Raw genomic sequence first — 20,285 nt, forward strand, 5'->3', positions numbered from 1 at the left:
AGCTCAAGTCCAAATACAGCCTGGGCAAGTGGGGTTTCCTAGCCAAACAAGGGTGAGAATCTGTGGATGGAAACTTACTAAGAGGAAACACCAGGGGAGAGGGGGCTTCCGGAGAGACTGACCTAACAGGATTCTTGCTGAAGACAGACCAGGGCGGTCAGCGATCATCGGTGCAGGGGACGGCAGAGGATGGGGACCCCAATCAGAGATCAAGGCGGGGCGGATATGGAGGGTGGGGCATTCCGGTTAAAGCAATTTAGCGAGATTCTTGCTAAAACTGGACAATGCAGGGTTGAAGAAGAGGTCAGGGAGCCTGAGTAGAGTTTGGTCAAGGAGAGGATCTTTGTGAGACCTCAGACAGTGGCCAAAGCTTTCTTGGCTGAGATGAATGCCCCTAAAGTCGGTCTCTAACACAGGGTCAACCAATGAACACATTGGACAGACCCAGCCAGGAAGCCAGGGCGGATTTTTTTACTGGACAGACAGTGTTAGACCCTCCCAGGCACTTCTGGGCATGCTCGTCCTGTGTCTATCGATCGCCTACTCTGTGCAGGACCAGGTGAGGCCCTCAGTATTAAATGAAGAGGCAGCCGCCCCCTATTAGTGAACTGCAGGCCTCCTTCCCTCTGCCTTGAACCTGCCCCCTTCCTTTCCTCCTCGGCTACTGTAAATAACACTGCACTGAATGTCCTTGGACGTTCCCCTCCCCCCTATTCAGAATTACCTCCTTTAGAACAGATTCTTAGAACTGGAGGAGCTGGGCAAAGGTGTGAGTCAACAAGTGCATTTCCTTGTCACTGGCAGCACCCTTCAAAACCTTTGCACCCGGCCCCACACTCGCCAGCCCAGCCTGCACGGCCCCTTCTTCCCAGTGTCCTAACTCCTTCCTCCCACCTACAGCCGCCCAACCCTCCCCACCTTTCTCCAGCCTCTCTCCATTCACTCTGCGTCACAAAAAATCTGGGCGCAGGAAATGGTAGGCGGACAGGCAGACAGACAGATGGACAGCTGTGTGTCCGTAGGTTCCCTGTGGCCAGCAAGCCCGGCCCTTTCTTTTCCCCGGGAAGCCCTCAAGGCTGGGCTGGACCTCTCGTCCTGCCCTCCCAGGACTGTGCTGCCGACAGCGAGGAGCCCCCACACTCCGAGGGCGGGGCCCCCTCATGATGCTCAGGTCCCCACCCCCCTCGAACCGCACAGCCAGGGCGCCCTGGGTAACAAGGGCCGCCACACCAGCCGCTGCCCAGTAGCCCGTGGCCCTCTCTGTCCCACGAGTCACGCGCCCAGTCGCCTCTCAGCGCCCACTGCTGAGCTGCAGGCAGGGCATGGGGATGACGCATGCCCATTTCCCCAGGGGCGAAAGCAAGCCCTTGTCAAGGCGCCAGAAGGCAGCACACTTTGCACCCAGCCAAGCCCCAGCCCTCCCCACGCCCCCTGCACCCGTGCCATCTGCCTCTGTTCCCAGGTAGGCAGTAACCTGCACAGGTGCCCTGTGGGGACCAGGTCACACGGCAGCAGCCGACCCTGGGAAAGATGGACTGTCCCCCCACGTGTGTGTGTGTGTGTGTGTGTGTATGTGTGTTTGCACGTGACCTTGGCCCAGCCCGAGCCCGGCTGGAAACATCAGCTGTCTCCTGACCCCAGGTGCACCACCTGGAGTTCGGCCAGCCAGGAGGAAAGGGTAACGGAAGGAGGAGGGGGAGAGGGTCCCTCCTCAGGCAGCTCTGGGCTGGCTCCAGCCCCATAAATACCCTCAGGCCCAGAGGGAGGGCCACACACCATGGGGCGCTGGGAGCCGGTGGTCTTGGGCCTCGCCTGCTGGCTGGCTGTAGCGAGTGCGGCGAAGGTAAGTGAGAGCCCAGCAGAGGGGCCGGGCCAGGAGAGGGGTCCCTCTCTCCTCCGCTGAGCCAGACCTGGAAACTGGGGACAGGGCCCAGCGGAGGGAAGACAGGCAGACAGAGTCGCTGGCAGAAAGAGCCAGACTGAGAAAGAGAACCCAACAACAGACGTACCAGCCTTTCCCGGGCACTTACTCTGCATTTTGTGTTCTGCCCTTCGCAGGATGACTCAGGCTGCCAGATAAAATACTGGGTGCCCAATTCAACTTGAATTTCACATAAACCACGAGTAATTTTTGGTATATGTTCCACCCAATATGTAGGACATACACTAAAAAAGAAAAAATCATTATTTATCTTAAATTCAAGTGTAACTGGGCAACCTGAATTGTTATTTGCTGAGCCGGCCACCTGACCCACAACACCCCTCTGGCTCCTTCCTCTCTCTAGAGATGTCAACGTTGTCCCTCTTTTCCAGAAGGGGAGACAGGGGCCCAGAGCAGACAAGGGGTGTGCCCAGCATCACACAGCCCCAGTGGCTGAGCAGGGATCTGGAACCTGGGCTAGTCCAGCCCTGGAGTCTGGCTCGAAGTGTAACCTCCATCTCCTGGCCCTCCCGCCGCCTGCTTGCTACAGCTTGCTACAGCTCCCCTCCCCAGTGAGAGTCAGGAGGCCCAGCTGACCCTCCCGGGGCAGCCATAACGTCTGACCTCCCTCACTGCCCTCCTGCAGTGTGCGGGACAGGGCAGGGAAACACTTCCAGGGTGGAGGAAACAGCCGCATGCAGACGGGACCGCGCTGGTCCCTCCACCCCTCAGCCTGCTCTCTCAGGCCGGGCTCTTCCCACCCCTGCTGTCCGGAGGTTCGAACCCCTACTGCCTGGTTCCGGGCGCCTTCTGCCCCCGAGAGAAGGTCACTCTCCTTCAGGGGAGCTCTCTTCTGGGTGCTGAGGGGGCCCTGGTTCCCTCCGTGTTGCTCCAGAGCCAGCGACGCCCCTCCCCGCCGGCCTCGATGGCCAGGGTCCCCATGCCTTGCCCCACCCCGGGGCCCTCAGGCTGATCTCAGTCACACAGAGACACTTCTGGGCTGCTACCCGCCAGGCGCTGACCTGGCCCGTGCCCTCTCCCAGCAGCCAGGGAGGCTGATCAGGAAAAATGCCTGGAGGCCGGGGGCATGGAGGCTCCTCGGGGACGGGAGAGAGAGAGAGACAGGGGCCAGCCTGGGCTTGCCGCCTGGGCCCAACCCCCAGGCACCTGGCAGGTGTTGCTTCCAGCCCCTTCCTCTCCAGTTCCAGCCGGCCTGATCCCCACCCCAGGAGGGCAGGGGGCCCCTCTCAGCACAGACTTCAGAGGGCAGCTGGGATCCCGCCAGGCCTGGGATGTGGGGCTGCCCTGCCCTCGCCCACCTGGAACCTAGCGCAGGTGAGAGCCAGGAAGCATGGACCTGTGCTCACCCTGGACCACGGGGTAGAGCACTGGGAGGGGAGAAGGGCCTGGCTCTGAGTTCAGACAGCAGTTTCCCAGCAGCGACTTCAAACAGGAAAGCCTCAGTGTTCCCTCCAGGAACAATGGGTAGATGAGCACCAGCCCCCAGGCTGCTGGTGAGGATGGGACGCGTTAGTCCACGGGGGGCCAGCTCTGCGCAAGGGCTGGATATGCAGCGGCGGTTCCGGCGGCCTTGGGGGGGCAGGGTTCTTTCCCGGCTTGGAGCACAGGGGCTGTGAGGACTTGAGGGGACACCGTCGGGGGAGATGAGCGGATGAGAAAGACGGGTCCACTGCTCAGGGAGCGCACGGCTGGGCGTGAAACATTCAGTGTCCATGGTGCACCTACCACTGCTGGCAGCTGGACAAGCAAACGGGCCACGAGGGAGATACTGTCATCACCCATCTTACAGGAGGGGAAACTGAGGCTCAAGGGCATAGGCGGCCACAGTGAGAATCCAAACCTCCACCCCACCTGTCCCGGCCTTCTTGGAAGGCTTTCCTGAGGACACACTGCTTGAATCAGCCTCCGTTGAGATTCAGGGAGCAGGACACCCAGGGGGCGAGCGGGGAGTGAGCCCCCTCCTCAAGCAATGGGGGCAGGTGGCAGGGGTCTCGGTCTCAGGTGCAGATGGGCCCCTCCTTGAAGCTGTCTCTGGGGAGCCTCTGGGCACCCGGGGCCTGCGGGTGGGCTCCCTGCCCCCAGGGGCTGACCAGCCCAAGCCCCCCGATCTCCTGCCTCCCATCCCAGCTGGGCGCCGTGTACACGGAGGGCGGCTTCGTGGAAGGCGTCAACAAGAAGCTGGGCCTCCTCGGCGACTATGTCGACATCTTCAAGGGCATCCCCTATGCCGCCGTCCCCAAGCCCCTGGAGAACCCCCAGCGACACCCCGGCTGGCAAGGTGGGAGTGGGTGAGGGTGGGGCAGGCCCTGTGGCTGGGGGGGCCCATCCTCACCCCAACCCCTCTGGCCGTCCCCAGGAACCCTGAAGGCCAAGAACTTCAAGAAGCGATGCCTGCAGGCCACCATCACCCAGGACAGCACCTACGGGAAAGAGGACTGCCTCTATCTCAACATCTGGGTCCCCCAGGGCAGGAAGGAAGGTCTGCTCTCCCCACACACCCTCCAGCTCCCTTCGCCCTGCAGGAAGCCCCCAAGTAGCCAGAGGCCGGGTCCCTGCCCCTGGGTTGTGTCTGGGGGCTTCAGAGCTGAACTTCCCTGACATCAGCACAGAGCGGGGAGGGGGCTCATCTGGGGTCCCCGTGCCTGCTCCCCCCACCTCAGTCTCCCGGAACCTGCCCGTCATGATCTGGATCTACGGAGGTGCCTTCCTCATGGGGTCCAGCCACGGGGCCAACTTTCTCAGCAACTACCTGTACGACGGGGAGGAGATCGCCACTCGGGGCAACGTCATCGTGGTCAGTTTCAACTACCGCGTCGGCCCCCTGGGCTTCCTCAGCACCGGGGACTCCAACCTGCCAGGTCCGCTGGGCACCTGGGGCACTGGGGGTGGGAGTGAGCATGCCCGGCCCCTAAGCTCTGAGCCCAGCGGGGACGCCCCTCAGCAACCCTTGTCCTGAAACAACTCCCGACATCCCCCCAGAAAGGCCCAGAATCCTATCTGCAGAGTGAGGGAGCTGGAGCTGGACCGTGAGACACAGCTGTAGCGAAAGAGAAGAGGTTGCCAGCCAGACCCAGAGAGACCCGGGGGGCAGCGGCAGGGAGCTAAGTGAAAGAGACAGGAGCTGGTACACCGAGGCAGTGACTCGGGGACACAGAAGCCCCAGGATAGACAAGAGGGACTATGGCCCAGCGGGAGAGAGCTGAGCAGCCCTGGCCCTCCTGCTCCCCTTCCCGAGCCTGAGACCCGCTCCCCCAGCTCCCACCCAACCCACCTCCCGGGGACGCACCAGGACGTAACATCCTGGGGCTCCAGAGGGTCTCCGCAGTCGGGGACATTCTCATCCCGCCCACACGGACCGTGCAGCTTGTGTGGGCCAGGCCCCTAGCACCCCGGTCTGGGCTGAGGGTCCCCGATGAAGGCCCTTCCCTACCCTGTCCCCAGGTAACTATGGCCTTCGGGATCAGCACATGGCCATCGCTTGGGTGAAGAGGAACATTGCAGCCTTTGGGGGAGACCCTGACAACATCACCGTCTTTGGGGAATCAGCCGGAGGTGCCAGCGCCTCTCTGCAGGTCTGGGGACCCCTAAGGGGGGGCCTGCCCCCAAGGGTGTGGGAGGGAGGTGATGCGGATGGGGAGGAGCGGGGCTGGAGCTGACGTGTGGGGTGTCCTTGGCCGAGCCCTGTAGACGGGGGGGTGGGGGGGTGGGGCGAGGCTGGTGACAGGACCTCTGTGTATTGCAGACCCTCTCTCCCTACAACAAGGGCCTCATAAAGCGAGCCATCAGCCAGAGTGGTGTGGCACTGTGTCCCTGGGCCATCCAGAAGAACCCCCTCTTCTGGGCCAAAAGGGTAAGGAGGAGTTGTGGGGGGAGGAGCCTTCCTCCTTTCCACTCTCTGTCCTGGACCCCGTGTTCTCTGCCCTGAGCACTGCCTCTCCCCAACCCCCAGATCGCAGAGAAGGTGGGCTGCCCCTTGAACGATACTGGCAGGATGGCCAGGTGTCTGAAGGTCACCGACCCCCATGCCCTGACATTGGCCTATAAGATGCCCCTGGCAGGCATGAAGTGTGAGTAGGGGCTGCTGGGCGGGGGACACGGGGGCTCCACATGGCGCGCCAGGTCTGATCCTGGCTCTGTCACCAGCTCGCTGGCGTCCCCAGGCAGCTTGCTGCCACCACTGCCCTTGCAGGCCTCAGTGGCCTCGGCCGTAAGGGGAGGAGTGGCCGTTCTTTCCTCTTGTCTTCGGTGGGTCACGACCCCTTTGAGAAGCTGATGAATGTTTGGTCCCCATCCCCCAACAATGCACACATATGCAGTCATCTGTACACAATTTTTGGCAGACTCATGGACCCCAGACCAAGAGCCTCTGTACTAGACGAACATTCATTCTTTCTTCCACTCATTCATTCAACAACATTTCCTGAACACCCGCTGTAGCATCTGGCCCTTCCAGCTCTGCTACTCTGTACCCCGGGAAGGTCAGAGGGACCCCAGCAGCAGAATCCTGTGAGTGTCAGTCTCATCAGCCCAGTAGGTGAGGATTCTCTCTTGCTCCTTCTTCTAAGGCAAAGCATAATGGGACCCCATCATTTGTATTTTACCTAATGTGAATTAAACCATAAGTGCTAGGCAAAACGAAACCAAAGCAAACAACATGGCCCCAAATGCAAACCAGCTTCATATCTGAGGGTTCCGCATCTGGGGAGTCAACCAACTACAGATGGAAAACATTAAAAAAAAAAAATTCCGGAAAGTTCCCAAAAGCAAAACTTGAGTTTGCCTCTCCCTGGCAACTATTTACATAGCGTTTGCATGGCATTTACAACTATTTACATAGCATTTACATTGTATTAGGTATTATAAGTAACCTAGAAATGATTTAAAGTACACGGGTGAATGTGGGTAGGTTACATGCAAACACTGCACCATTTTATATAAGAGACTTGAGCACCTGGATGTTGGTGTCCTGGTAGCAATACCCGTGGATTTGCAGAAATGCGACTCTATTTCTTTTTGAGCTGAACTGGAGGGAAAACGGGCCAGGCCTCATGAAGGCAGGGCAACCCTCTGCCCTGAGCCAGCCATATGGTCCTTTCCAGGCCAGTTCAGGGGGTCTTGCACCATTTCCGGCTAACACACACTGGAACCCAGCGCGGAGAGGGGGCACTCTTTCTCCATCGGTCCCCTCAATGATTTCGAGGGCTTCCTCCTCCCTGATTTAGGCCCAGCAAGAAAAGGGGGACAGGAAAGGGACATCAGCTGCAGCGAGAGGACAGTCTTGGCCCCTGGACCAGTGGTTCTCAACCTGGGCGATTTTGTGCCCAGGGAACACGTGGCAGGGTCTGGAGACACTTTTGGTGGTCACAGCTGGGGAGAGGGTGTTACTGGTGTCCAGTGGGTCAAGGCCAGGGAGGCTGTTAAACACTGTGCACTGTGCAGGACGGCCCCTACGACAGGATGATCGGGCCCGAATGGCAGCAGCGCTGAAGCCAAGGAGCCCTGGTCTCCATCACAGGAGGCAGGTCTCCGCAGCGGCCTCAGGAGGGAGTCAGCTCCTGCCCCGGAGGTTGAGGGGCGGGGCAGGTGGGTACCGGCAGGTGTGAAAACCTGCTGCTCTCCCCCACCCCAGACCCCTTGCTGCACTATCTGGGCTTCCTCCCTGTCATCGATGGAGACTTCATCCCCAGTGACCCCGTCAACCTGTACGCCAACGCTGCCGACATCGACTACATAGCAGGCACCAACGACATGGACGGCCACATCTTTGCCCGCGTCGAGATGCCAGCCATCAGCAAGGACAAACAGGCCATCACAGAGTAAGTGGGGGGCTGGCACAGGGACGGTGCCCCAGGGCAGCTGGGGGAGGCATCGACAGAATGAGGAAGTCAGCACCGTGGCAGTGACGGGTGGGGGGGGTCGCCCGTGGCCTCCTGCAGCATAGGGGTGCAGATACCCTCCTGTGGGCATGGGGTGGAGGATCCAGTGCCAGCTTGGACTCTGCAGGGAGGACTTCTACAAGCTGGTCAGCGGGCTCACCATCACCAAGGGGCCCAGAGGTGCCAACGCCACCTTTGACGTCTACACCAAGCCCTGGGCCCAAGACTCGTCCCAGGAGACCAAGAAGAAGACCGTGGTGCACTTTGAGACCGACGTCCTCTTCCTGATGCCCACGGAGATCGCCGTGGCCCAGCACAAGGCCAAGGCCAAGTGAGGAGGGGCGCGCGGGGCTGGCCCACCTGGGATCACCCACCTTCCCAGCGAGGCCTGGCAGGTGGGCGGCTCCCAGGTGTCCGAGAGGCCTGGGAAAGGCATGCTCAGTGCCCGCCTGTGCCTGCACCATTTGCCAGGCCTGACGGAGCTTGAGAGGGCCCCTCTTCCCGTCCCAGCCTTGAGGGCTTTACAAAACCCTCCTGTGACCCTCTGCCCAGCGCAGCCCTGCACGCTCTCCCACACCCCATAGCTCTTCCCATCGGAAAGTCCTTGAGTCTGCCTTCCATCCCTCATGCTGTGTAGAAGGAGGGAAACACTGGGTGATGTTCTCTGCTGTGGGTTTCAAATTTGCCAACTTTCAAAATAAGCCTGTGGCCACATTAAAAACCTCCATATAATGATAGCCAGTGAAAATAAAAAATAAGTTAGGAATGTTTAAAAAGTAGAAAGATAAAATTACACCTAGAAGTCTGGGATGAAAGCTTTGCAATAAATTTAGCTCTGAGGTTCCTGTCAGTCAAAGCAAAAAGGGAAACATCTGAGGGGATATACTACCTTGTCCAATCAAATCAAGAATACAAATTCACTTGCGGAGAAAAACAATCTGTTTTGTTTTTTTTTTTGGCTGCGCCACGCAGCATGCGGGATCTTAGCTCCCCGACCAGGGATTGAACCCGTGCCCCCTGCAGTGGAAGCGCGGAGTCTTAACCCCTGGACCGCCAGGGAAGTCACAAAAACAATCTTTCTTGATCCTGAATTATGAAAGGAAGATGCCTCCCTACGTTTGGTGGAGGCGAAGTATAAATACAATTGAAATTGTAGAACCCATGAAGTCATAAACTTGGCCACAGCTTTCCTTCCCCCAGGTGTAATGATCCAGATCCTTCCTGAGTCCTTTTTTAAAAAATACTTTATATTTATCTATGTATCTATTTATTTATTTATTTTGGCCTCCCTGCGTGGCTTGCGGGATCTTAGTTCCCCAACCAGGGATTGAACCCGAGCCCTCGGCAGTGAAAGCGCCGGGTCCTAACCATTGGACCACCAGGGAAGTCCCCTTCTGAGTCTTGTGGGAGTTCCCCAGACCCTTCCCTGCTCTCCCCATGGCCTTCCCCTGGGGCCCCATGTCCGGGGCGGGTGGCCCCAGGTGAGGACCCGGCCAACCTGGGTGGCCTCCATGCCCTCCTCAGGAGCGCCAAGACCTACACCTACCTATTCTCCCACCCGTCTCGGATGCCCTTCTACCCCAGCTGGGTGGGGGCTGACCATGCAGACGACCTCCAGTACGTCTTCGGGAAGCCCTTCGCCACCCCGCTGGGCTACCGGTCCCAAGACAGGACTGTCTCCAAGGCCATGATCGCCTACTGGACCAACTTTGCCAGAACTGGGTAAGGCAGCGGTGAGGGTGGCCTCCTGCCACCTTGTCCTGCAGGCCTGGGGTCCAGTCCCTGTTCCCTCACTTACACTTATCCTCTCTGAGCCTCGGTACCCCCGTCTGTGTAAGGCTCAGAGCTCCTGGCTGGGCCTCAGGATGCACACGTGCCCAGCCAGTGCCCAGAAGACACGGAAGTGCTTACGGGGCAAAGGGTGGAGGACTGCCCAGGAGAGCCGGGGCAGAGCTGGGCCAGGGACCTGGGTCTCCAGCCTGCCGTGAGCCCCTCGGCCCCAGCCAGCTACCCAGCCTTTTTTCTCACTCTGCAGGGACCCTAACATGGGCCACTCGGCTGTGCCCACGCACTGGTATCCCTACACCCTGGAAAGCGGCAACTACCTGGAAATCAATAAGAATATGGATGGCAGCTCCATGAAGCAGCACCTAAGGAACAATTACCTGCAGTACTGGACCGTGACCTACCAGGCACTGCCCACGGAGACCGGCGAGGGGGCCACCCCCGCGCCCCCCACGGGCGACTCTGAGGCCACCTCCGTGCCCGCCACGGGCGACTCTGAGGCCACCCCCACGACCCCCGCGGGCGACTCTGAGCCCACCCCCGCGACCCCCGCGGGCGACTCTGAGGTGGCTCAGATGCCCATAGTCATCGGCTTCTAATGTCCTTGGCCTCCAGAGGCCACAGGGTGGGACCCCAGGGCCCACCTTCCCTCCCAAGCTCTTCCTGAATAAAGCCTCATCCCTCTCTGTCTGGCATCTCTTTTTGCTCCCAAGACCCAGCTGGAGGAAGGGGGGCCCTCAGCTCTAGTGACAGCACCCAGCCCAAGGGTTTCACCCTGATCTGTCAGCCCTCAAGCTCCAGGAAGCCGACAGGACCATCCTCATTTTGGAGAGGAGGAAACAGGTTCAAAGAAGTGAAGCGTCAGGGCCAGGACTGGGGTTCTGGCGTGGATCCCTCCACACAAGGCTGCTGGCTCCGAGGGGCTGGGCTCTGCAGGCGGTGGCCGCCTCTGGACCAGTAGAGCCCAGCCACATGGCCAGGTCCTCTGGGGTGCGGGGAGGGACCTCTGTGTTCTAACTACGGTCTGGTGAGAGAAACGAATTCTGCCTTCAGCTGGATGCGAGTCAGTGAGAGGGTGAAGCATTGTACTGGAAGGGTCAGAAGCCAAGGGTGCAGGAGAACTGGGCGTTGGGCAGTGCCCGATGTCTCTGGCAGAGTCGGCGGGGGGCAGGCAGAGGTCAGAGTCAGGGTCATGTCCACCTCTGGGAGTCTAGCCCAGGCACATGCCCAAGGTCATCAGAGCAAGATTCAAACCCAGAGACGCCACAGCCAGTGCTTGCAACCATGTTGGGGCTTCTTCTCCCAGCTCCCCTCCATTCTTTAGTCACTGTGGGGTGGGGGTGAGGGATCAGAGATTCCAGAGTCCTGAGCAGCTCAGCCTGGGGGCTGGGGGGTGGGGGGGGGGGGTGCAGCAGCACCGGGGGTCAGCCGGCCACCCTCCCTCTCCAGCCACAGATGGAAGACTGAGCCCGGGCAGCAAGTCCTGCAGCCCCACGCAGCAGAGCTGAACAGGGGGCAAACCTGGCCCCCCGAGGAGCAGGGGTCACCCCAGGCTGGCCTGTGACCACCTTGGCGGCTCTGGGCTTCCTGGCCTGGTCGGGTGTAAAAGACTGAGGGAGATACCCACCCCCCCTGCAGTGTGGGCTCTGCCGGTGACTAGCCCTGCTCTCGGCCGATGGAGCCCAAGGATGCAATGTATCCCTGCTCTGCACGTACGTGACTTCTCTAAGTGTTTCCACCTGCTGGGTCTGCTCTCAGGAGCCTCCTCTGGGCCTGGACACTGCTGTGACATGGTACTTCTCTCCCTTGCTGGGGGAGAGAACAGTTGTGCCTATCAGTCAGGAAATCATGTCCCTGGATGGCTGGGCCACGTCACAATGGCCGGCATCCAGCTGTGTGCTCAGTCCCTAGGCTGCACGGAGAAGGCCTCCCTGGCAGGGGCGAGCCCTGCTGTGTGTCTGGGTGACACCTGCAGCCGTCGGGACAACTTGGGGACGCCTCGTAATTCGTCTGACTCTTGCCTTTCCAGGCTTTATCCAGGGGATGAAGCTGAAAATACCAAGGTGCGGGCCAGAGGCCTGTCCAGAGTCCTGGAGGCTCCCTGATGGGCCAAGTGGTAACCCTTTAACCCCTATCATGGTGAAGCCCCGGGGGAACACACAGGTGAGCTCAGGTCAGAGTCTGCTCATCACCCTGACGAGACGTGGTGCTTCCGTATGTCGCTGGCAAGGCTGTGCCCAAGCGTGTCTGTGGGTTGGCAGTCCTGGGGGCATCCCCCCCTCCCCGCTCCCACGCCTCATCTTTCAACTTTCCCCACGGGAAAGGTTCAAACAACCCCCCTCCCCATGACATAACCAAAACACAGACTTGGATGAAGAACGCAGCCATTCTAGGGGACTGCAAGCTCTAAGGGCTCCGGCCCAGCTAACCTTCAGGACAAAGTCAGTACCAACACAACTGCACTTGTAAACTGGTGAGTGCGTAAGACGGTGGACCTCAGAACCACACGGCCTCTGACTTTATCTTGGCTAGAGAGGGACAATGCAGGGGTCCTTCACTGGCAGGAATCAGCCTCCTTATCCTGGCAAACCAGCACTCACCCGGGATTCATCAGACGCCAGCCCGGATGAGTGGCCACCATGTGCCGGACAGAGAGAGGCAGGACGCTTTCTAGCGAGTTTCTGGGTGAAATCAATTGTATGAAGAGTTGCAGAAAATCCTAGAGTTGCTGGAAATCCTAGTTCACACGAGCAGAAATGCTTAAGGAACGAGGCCCAGCTGTAGCCTTAAAAGCTGCATCACAAATACTTCCCCCGGATGTGAAACCAGCAGGAAAAGGAATTCTGATGTCAGAGACAAGGATTCCAGGAGGTCAAGGGTCAATCACAGGGCCCTGGAGGATGCAGAGCCCCCGCTGTCCATAGTCCACTGGCTAATAATGACCCCCTGGCCTGTTCCTTCCCACATTGCACTTTTTGATCTGTTGACAATTTCTCCCCACTTAGTGCTGCTGAAATTCCAGAGTTTGACCTTGAAATCTACAAGTGGTAGACTGGTGGTCAAGACACTCTAACAGGACAAGGAGAAAATGTTCCCTCTTCCTCGAAAGCTGTAGAAATCAGCTTGCATATGTCAATCCCAGGCTACTATATATAATACAGATAACTAATGAGAACCTACTGTATAGCATTCTGAACTCTACTCAGTACTCTGTAATAACCTATATGGGAAAAGAATCTAAAAAAAAGAGTGGCTATATGTATATGTATAATTGATTCACTTTGCTGTGCAGCAGAAACTAACACAACATTGTAAATCAACTATACTCCAATAAAAATTAATTAAAAAAAAATTTTGCCAATAAGGAAAAAAAAGAAAAGCAGCTTGGGAGGAAGTTATTTTTTAAAAATCTGGGATAAAAATATATATAACATAAAAATGTTAATTTTATAAACAAATAAACATTTATTTAAATATTAAATTATTAAATAATTTATTTAAAGATTTATTTATTTATTTATTTATTTGGCTGCGTCGGGTCTTCGTTGCGGCTCTCGGGCTTCTCTCTAGTTGTTGTGCGCGGGCTCCAGAGCGCGTGGGCTCAGTAGTTGTGGCACGCAGGCTCTCTAGTTGTGGCCCACAGGTTTAGTTGCCCTGCGGCATGTGGGATCTTAGTTCCCTGACCAGGGATCGAACCCACGTCCCCTGCATTGGAAGGCAGATTCTTAACCACTGGACCACCAGAGAAGTCCCAAATATTTTATTTTAAAAAGTATGATTCAGCACTATTTCCAAAACTTTTCATCACCCCAAACAGAAAACTTTGTACCCATTAAGCAATAACTCCCCATTCCCCCCCACCTCCACCCCAGTAATCTCTTCTACTTTCTGCTCCAATCAATTTGCCTGTTCCAGATATTTCTTACAAGTGGAATCAGTGTTTTCAAGGTCCATCCACATTGTAGCATGAATCAGAGCTCCATTCCTTTTTACGTCTGAATAATATTCCTATGCATATTGTTGACGTACAATTGTGCATAGTATTCTCTCATAATCCTTATTTCTGTAAAGTCGGTAGTGATGTTCCCACTTTCATTTCAGGTTTTAGTAATTTGAATGTCTTTTTCCTCTTTTTTTTCCTTAGTCAATCTAGCTAAAGGTTTGTCAATTTCGCTGATTTTTTTTTTTTCAAAGAACCAACTTTTGGTTTTGTTGATTTTCTCTATTTTTCTACTCCTCTGTTTTGTTTCTCTCCACTATAATCTTCATTATTTCCTTCCGTCAGCTAGCTTTGGGTTTAGTTTGCTCCTTTTCTAGTTCTTTAAGGTGTATAGTTAGGTTACTGATTTGAAATCTTATTTTTTAATGTAGGCATTGACAGGAGTAAAATTTCCTCTTTGTACTACTTTTGCTGCATCCTGTAAGTTTTTGGTACATTGTTTTTGATTACTTTCATCTCAAGGCATTTTCTAATATCCCTGTGACTTCTTCTTTGACCCACTGGTTGTTAAAGACTATGTTGTTTAATTTTCACATATTTATGAGTATTCCAGCTTTCTTCTCCTGTTGATTTCTGGCTTTATTCCACTGTGATTGGAAGATACTTTGTATGATTTCAGTCTTTTAAAATTTACTGAGACTTGTTTTGTGGTGTAATATGTGGTCTATGCTTGAGAATGCTCCACATGCTCTTGAGAAGGTGTGTTCTCTGTTATATTCTGTACACGTCAGCTAGGTCTGATCTGATGTACAGTGCTGTTCAAGCCCTGTTTCCTTACTGGTCTTCTGTCTGGTTGTTCTAGTCATTATTGGAAGTGAGGTCTGAAGTCTCCGTCTATTTCTCTCTTCAATTACATCCATTTTTGCTTCATGTGTTTTGGAGATGTGTATATGTTTACAATTGTTCTATATTCTTGATGGATTGAAACTTTAAGCGATATATACTTTCTCTCTTGTTACCTTTTTGACTTAGTCTATTTTGTCTGATAATAATATAGCCGTTCAGCGACATTTTGTTTACTATTTTCATAGAATATCCTTTTTCATCCTTTATTTCAAGTTTTTCATATCTTTGTAGATAGGTGGATCAGGTGTTTTAAAAATCCATTTTATCACTCTGACTTTTAATTGGAGAGTTTAATCCACTTATATTTACAGTAATTACTGATAAGAATTTTCTTCTTCCATTTAGCTATTTGTTTGTATAACTGTATGTCTTCTACGCTTTTTGTTCCTCAATTCCACCACTATTGCTTTTTAAGGATTTTATTTTTTTTTAATTAAAAAAAATTTTTTTTTGTTTTTGGTCACACCTCGCAGCTTGTGGGATCTTAGTTCCCTGACCAGGGACTGAACCTGGGCCCTCAGCAGTGAAAGTGCAGAGTCCTAACCACTGGACTGCTGGGGAATTCCCTTGGTTGATTTTTTTTTAATAGTGCACCATTTTGATTCCTTTCTTTCCTGTGTATTTCTAAAAAAATATTTTCTTATTGCCTTTGGGATTACAAGGAACATCTTAAACTCATAACAGTCTAGTTTGAATAATACCAAATTAGTTTCAGTAGTATACAAACATGCAGCTCCTATGATCTCCATCCCTCCCCCTTTATGTTGTTGTTGTCACAGATTATGTCTTTATACATTCTGTTCCCATTAACACAGACTTATACTTATTGTTTTATGAATCTGCATTTTAAGTCATATAGAAAAAAAAGAAAAGGTACAAACAAAAGTGCAACAATACAGGCTTTTAGAATTACCTATTAGTTACCTCTCCTAGTGTTCTTTACTTTTCCATATGGCTTTGAGTTACAGTCTAGTGCTCTTTCATTCAACCCAAAAGGCTCCCTTTAGCATTCCTTGTAGGCAGGACTATTAATAACAAACTGCCTTAACTTTGTTTATCCGGCAACATCTTAATTTCCCTTCATCCTTAAAGGATAGTTTACTAGATATAGAATTCTTTTCCTTTCAACACTTTATTTTTTATTTTATTGTTTTTGGCCACACCGCTCGGCATGCGGGATCTTAGTTCCCTGACCTAGGATTGAACCTGTGCCCCCTGCAGTGGAAGCACACAGTCTAACCACTGGACTACCAGGGAATTCTCATCTTTCAACACTTTAACTATGTCACCCTATGGCCTTCTGGTTGCCATGGTTTCTGATGAAAAAAATCAGCTGTTAATCTTATTGTGGAGGGACCCCACCCTACCCCTTGCACATGATTGTTTCTTGTTGCTTTCAAGATTTCCTTTTTGTCTTTCAACAATTGTGTTGTAATGTGTCTTGTGTGGCTCTCTTTGAGTTTATCATGCTTGGAGTTCATTGAGCTTCTTAATGTGTAGATTTATGTCTTTCATCAAATTTGAGATGTTTTCAGCCATTATTTCTTCAAATAATCTCTCTCCTTCTGGGACTCTCTTTATGCATCTGCAGTTACATTCGATGGTGTCCCCATAGTCCCTCTGGGTCTGTTCAATCTTCTTCATTCTTTTTCCTTTCTGCTCCTCAGGCAGAATAATTTCAACTGCCTTAGTTCACGGATTCTTTCTTCTGACTGCTCAAATCTGCCACTGAACCCCTCTAGTGAGTTCTTCATTTCAGTTATTGTACTTTTCAGATCCAGAATTTCCACTTGGTTTATTTTTATAATTCCTATCTCTTTACTAAATTCCCTATATGTTCTTACATTGTTCTCTTGATTTCCTTTAGTTTTTTGTCCATGGTTCCTTTTAGCTCACCGAGCATTTTCAAGACAGTTGACTTAATGTCTTTGACTAGTAATTTTAATATCTGAGCCTCCTCAGGGATAGTTTGTGTCCAATTCTTTTTTTGTTTTCCTGTGAACAAGCCCTATTTTTCTGTTTCTTGATATGCTTTGTGATTTGTTGAGACCTGGATATTGAGTATTATAATATCGTAACTCTGGAAATCAGATTCTCCCCCTCCTCAGGGATCGCTTCTGTTGCTTGAGGGCTGCTGTCTTCCGTTTCTGTAGTGACTTTTCCAAACTGTTTTTGAAAGGCCTGTATTCTTTGTTGTGTAGTCACTGCAGCTTCTGCCCCATTGTCTCAGGGGTCAGTGTGTGACCTGGCAGAGATTTCCTTGACAGTTGAAGTTCAGCAGCATCACCCTTCATCAAGCACTCCCCTGGTTGTTGTGTCTGATGAAGTTCCAGAGTCCCAAAATTGTTGATTCTGATAGTTTTTTTTTCCCCAGCTTAACTGTTGTTTCCATGGAGAGACTGATCTTTACTCCACCATTTTCTGTTAAAAACGTTATTTTTATTTATTTTATTTATTTTAAAAAGATTTATTTATTTATTTATTTGGTTGCACTGGGTCTTAGTTGTGGCACGCGGGCTCCTTAGTTGTGGCATGCAAACTCTTAGTTGCGGCATGCGTGTGGGATCTAGTTTCTTGTCCAGGGATCGAACCCGGGCCCCCTGCATTGGGAGTGCACAGTCTTAACCACTGCGCCACCAGGGAAGTCCCAAAAACGCTGTTTTTAAAAACACTGGAATTTCATAGGTTGCTGCTATGCCGTGTGAAAGCACTTCCAAATTCAAATACCAGGGGTTCTGAGGGGCTGTCTCAGCTCATGGCCCAGTTTAATGATACTGAAGTGAACATGTGCTCTGTGAAAGGTGGACTTCTCTGTTTCCTTAAGTGAGCCAGAGAAGTGTGGCTGGCCCTTCTTGCTTTTCCTGCCCTTCTTTATTTCCTGCGTAAAATAAACCAATAACCCTGCAAGATTTCCTATTTGAACATGGAATGTGAGAGTCTGTATCTCACTTCAATGAGCACAGGCAATGAAAGAACAATACCACAACTCCCAGGCTATAGTAGAAACAGGATTTTAATATAATATTCAAGTCTAGCATTTGCTATTTACAACAAATAAATATTGCCCCTCCCCAACTGGTAAACATTTTTTTTCACCTTTTATACAAATATTCAATCCCCCTCCCCTCCCCCTGAAACCCTCCTTTCCCACCAATCCCCGTCTCGTGTGGTCTCGTAAAGCCCAGGATGCAGTGGTGAATGGCACTTGCAGTGTCATGAAATCTCACATCAGTGGGACTTGGCCGAGACCGCCCTCACTCACCGGTTAAGAGTGTGGTCCATGAAGGGGGTGTCTCTCTCCTCTGCCAGGGGAGGGCTGGAGTGGGCAGTGGGCGAGACTCCCTCACTTTCAGTTGGCCCTGATGATGGAATCTTTGGTGCAGCCTGAGGAAGGCCACAGTGGTGGGAGGAGAGAACTGCAGTGGTCAGACCCGGTGGATGAGTGATGCCCTGGGGTGCCCATGGGCACAGGTGGCAGTGGCCCACACCTGGCAAGGTGTGAGGGAAGTATACGGAGGGCAGTGCCCGGCGGCATGCAGGGCTCCGTGCCCATTGGCAGTGCTGCTTGGCAAAAGTCAGCTAGTCCTCTGGTTCCGGAAAGCAGAAGGCACCTAAGGCAGCGAGTGGTCCACGGGAGGCCAGGTCAGCCCATCGACTGGCAGGCATCAATCCCGGCAGCAGGAGAGGTTCAGGGGGAAACTGGAGTCTGGGGGTGGCCTGGGCTGGCAGGTTGGGCACAGGTGCCCACCTGGCCTGAGCCACTGCAGTCTGTAAGTGCTTATTTGCCCAGCCAGCTAGACCCTGGAAAGGGCAGCTCTGTGGCTGGCCAGCTAGGGACAAGTTAGAAGATGCCCTTGGCAATCTTGAGTCCCTTCTGCTTCATGCGGGGGAGGGTAGAGCTGGCTCCATGCCTGACCTTTGCCCCCTTGGTGAAGGTCCGTTTCTTTAGGACAAAGTCATAGTTGGCAGTAGAGTTCATGGCGTAGAACACATTGGCGTTGTCAGGGATCTTCAGCTCTGGTCGGGGAGGGGCAGAGGGTCAGCTGTGCTTATGGGGGCCCCACTGGACACCCCACCACTTGAGAGCCCCCAGGAGGGCAGGCCTGATCCAGAGACCTGAGACCCCTCAGTGCAACTCCAGGACCCCCAAGGACCCCTCTTAATGACACCTGCCTGGGACAGACTCTGCTGAGGCACTGAGGGACTTCCCTGGTGGCACAGTGGTTAAGAATACGCCTGTCAATGCAGGAGACACGGGTTTGATCCTTGGTCTGGGAAGATCCCACATGCCGCGGAGCAACTAAGCCCATGTGCCACAACTACTGAGCCTGCACTCTAGAGCCCGCGAGCCACAACTACTGAGCCCATGTGCCACAGCTACTGAAGTCTGCACGCTTAGAGCCCATGCTCTGCAAAGAGAGAAGGCACCACAATGAGAAGCCCACGCACCGCAACGAAGAGTAGCCCCCACTCGCCGCAACTAGAGAAAGCTCGCGCACAGCAACGAAGACCCAATGCAGCCAAAAATAAATAATTAATTAATTAATTTTTTAAAAAAAAAGGAAAAAAGGAATTCAAAAAAAAAAGGACTCTGGGGACTTCCCTGGTGGTGCAGTGGTTAAGAATCCGCCTGCCAACGCAGGGGACATGGGTTCCATCCCCGGTCCGGGAAGATCCCACGTGCCATGGAACAACTAAGCCCATGAGCCACAGCTACTGAAGCCCGCATACCCTAGAGCCTGTGCGCCACAACTACTAAGCCCATGCACTACAACTACTGAGCCCGTGTGCCACAACTACTGAAGCCTGCACACCTAGAGCCCGCGCTCTGCAATGAGAAGCCACCGCAATGAGAAGCCTGCGCACCGCAACAAAGAGTAGCCCCCGCTCGCCACAACTACAGAAAGCCTGTGCGCAGCAACGAAGACCTGACACAGCCAAAGATAAAAATAAAATAAAAATAAAAATAAAAAGGACTCCGACTCCAGGAAGCCCCACCTCAGTCTGCAGCTGGTAAAGGGTCATCCCATCCTGCCCCCTACTGCCTTCACTGATCAGGAGCTCCAGCTGCAATAAGCTTTCTAGAACCTAGACCACCTCGCCGGAATCCTGCACAACTCAGGACAAGAGCTCTGGGGCCAAGTGAAGGGCGGGCTTTGCCCCAGGCCTCCTGCATAGGGTTTCAAAGGGTGCCAGGCTCCCAGCAGGTACTTGCTCTTGGCTCTGTTTCCCATCCTCTCCTCTGGCCTTGAGCCTGCTATTCTCCACGGCTGGGCTGGAATATGTGTACGCTGGGCTCCATCGTGTGGCTCTTACTCCGGTCCTTAACCTGTCTAGGTCTCAGTCTTCCTTTTCTGTAAGATGGGCGTCCCACCTGCCTTGCTTACCTCACCAAATTGGTGCAACAAGGTAAGAGAGGATTTAGAAAACAACTTCTAGGGATCCTTAACCTGTCTAGGTCTCAGTCTTCCTTTTCTGTAAGATGGGCGTCCCACCTGCCTTGCTTACCTCACCAAAATGGTGCAACAAGGTAAGAGAGGATATAGGAAACAACTTCTAGGGATGGTGGCGGGTCATTGCTAACTGTCTGGGTAATGGCTGTGAATGCGGGATCAGCTCATGGGAAAGGAAAGAGTGATGATAATCTCTGCAGTTACAGCACATCTACGGCACACGCACACACGTGAGCATATAAGCCACGTATATATGGATCAACTCACTACCTGTTTTATCTCCATTGTGGGGATGGGAAAACAGGCACAGAGGACTTAAGGAATTTGCCCGAGGTCTACAAGCCATAGCTGTCTGGTTCCAAGTCTGTGCTTGTTCTTGATCC

At 53.4% G+C, this 20,285-nt stretch overlaps 2 protein-coding genes across 7 annotated transcripts in view; one reads left to right on the top strand and one right to left on the bottom strand.

Annotated features, from left to right (window-relative positions):
• Positions 1-20,285, bottom strand: part of RALGDS (ral guanine nucleotide dissociation stimulator) — a 66,822-nt gene that overhangs the window by 2,341 nt on the left and 44,196 nt on the right. For 2 of the 6 annotated variants that reach the window (XM_057547603.1, XM_057547601.1), the window contains exon 18: positions 17,465-18,466. The exons of 1 other annotated variant lie outside the window; for it this stretch is intronic. In XM_057547603.1, the coding sequence (XP_057403586.1) occupies positions 18,291-18,466 (176 nt within the window). In that variant the 3' untranslated portion in view covers positions 17,465-18,290. Of the gene's footprint in view, positions 1-17,460; positions 18,467-20,285 lie in introns of those variants that run through there. 3 more of the 6 variants (XM_057547602.1, XM_057547605.1, XM_057547606.1) reach the window with 2 other exon arrangements.
• On the top strand, positions 1,743-10,270 carry CEL (carboxyl ester lipase). Its single transcript, XM_007194435.2, has 11 exons — positions 1,743-1,843; positions 4,070-4,220; positions 4,299-4,421; positions 4,603-4,800; positions 5,384-5,514; positions 5,685-5,792; positions 5,892-6,009; positions 7,572-7,758; positions 7,946-8,149; positions 9,343-9,540; positions 9,854-10,270. Exons 1-11 carry the CDS (start codon positions 1,778-1,780, stop codon positions 10,200-10,202), a joined length of 1,833 nt encoding a protein of 610 aa, XP_007194497.2. The 5' UTR covers positions 1,743-1,777; the 3' UTR covers positions 10,203-10,270.

This window comes from Balaenoptera acutorostrata, chromosome 6 (genome assembly GCF_949987535.1).
Source record: "Balaenoptera acutorostrata chromosome 6, mBalAcu1.1, whole genome shotgun sequence".
NCBI classification, from domain to species: Eukaryota; Metazoa; Chordata; class Mammalia; order Artiodactyla; family Balaenopteridae; genus Balaenoptera; species Balaenoptera acutorostrata.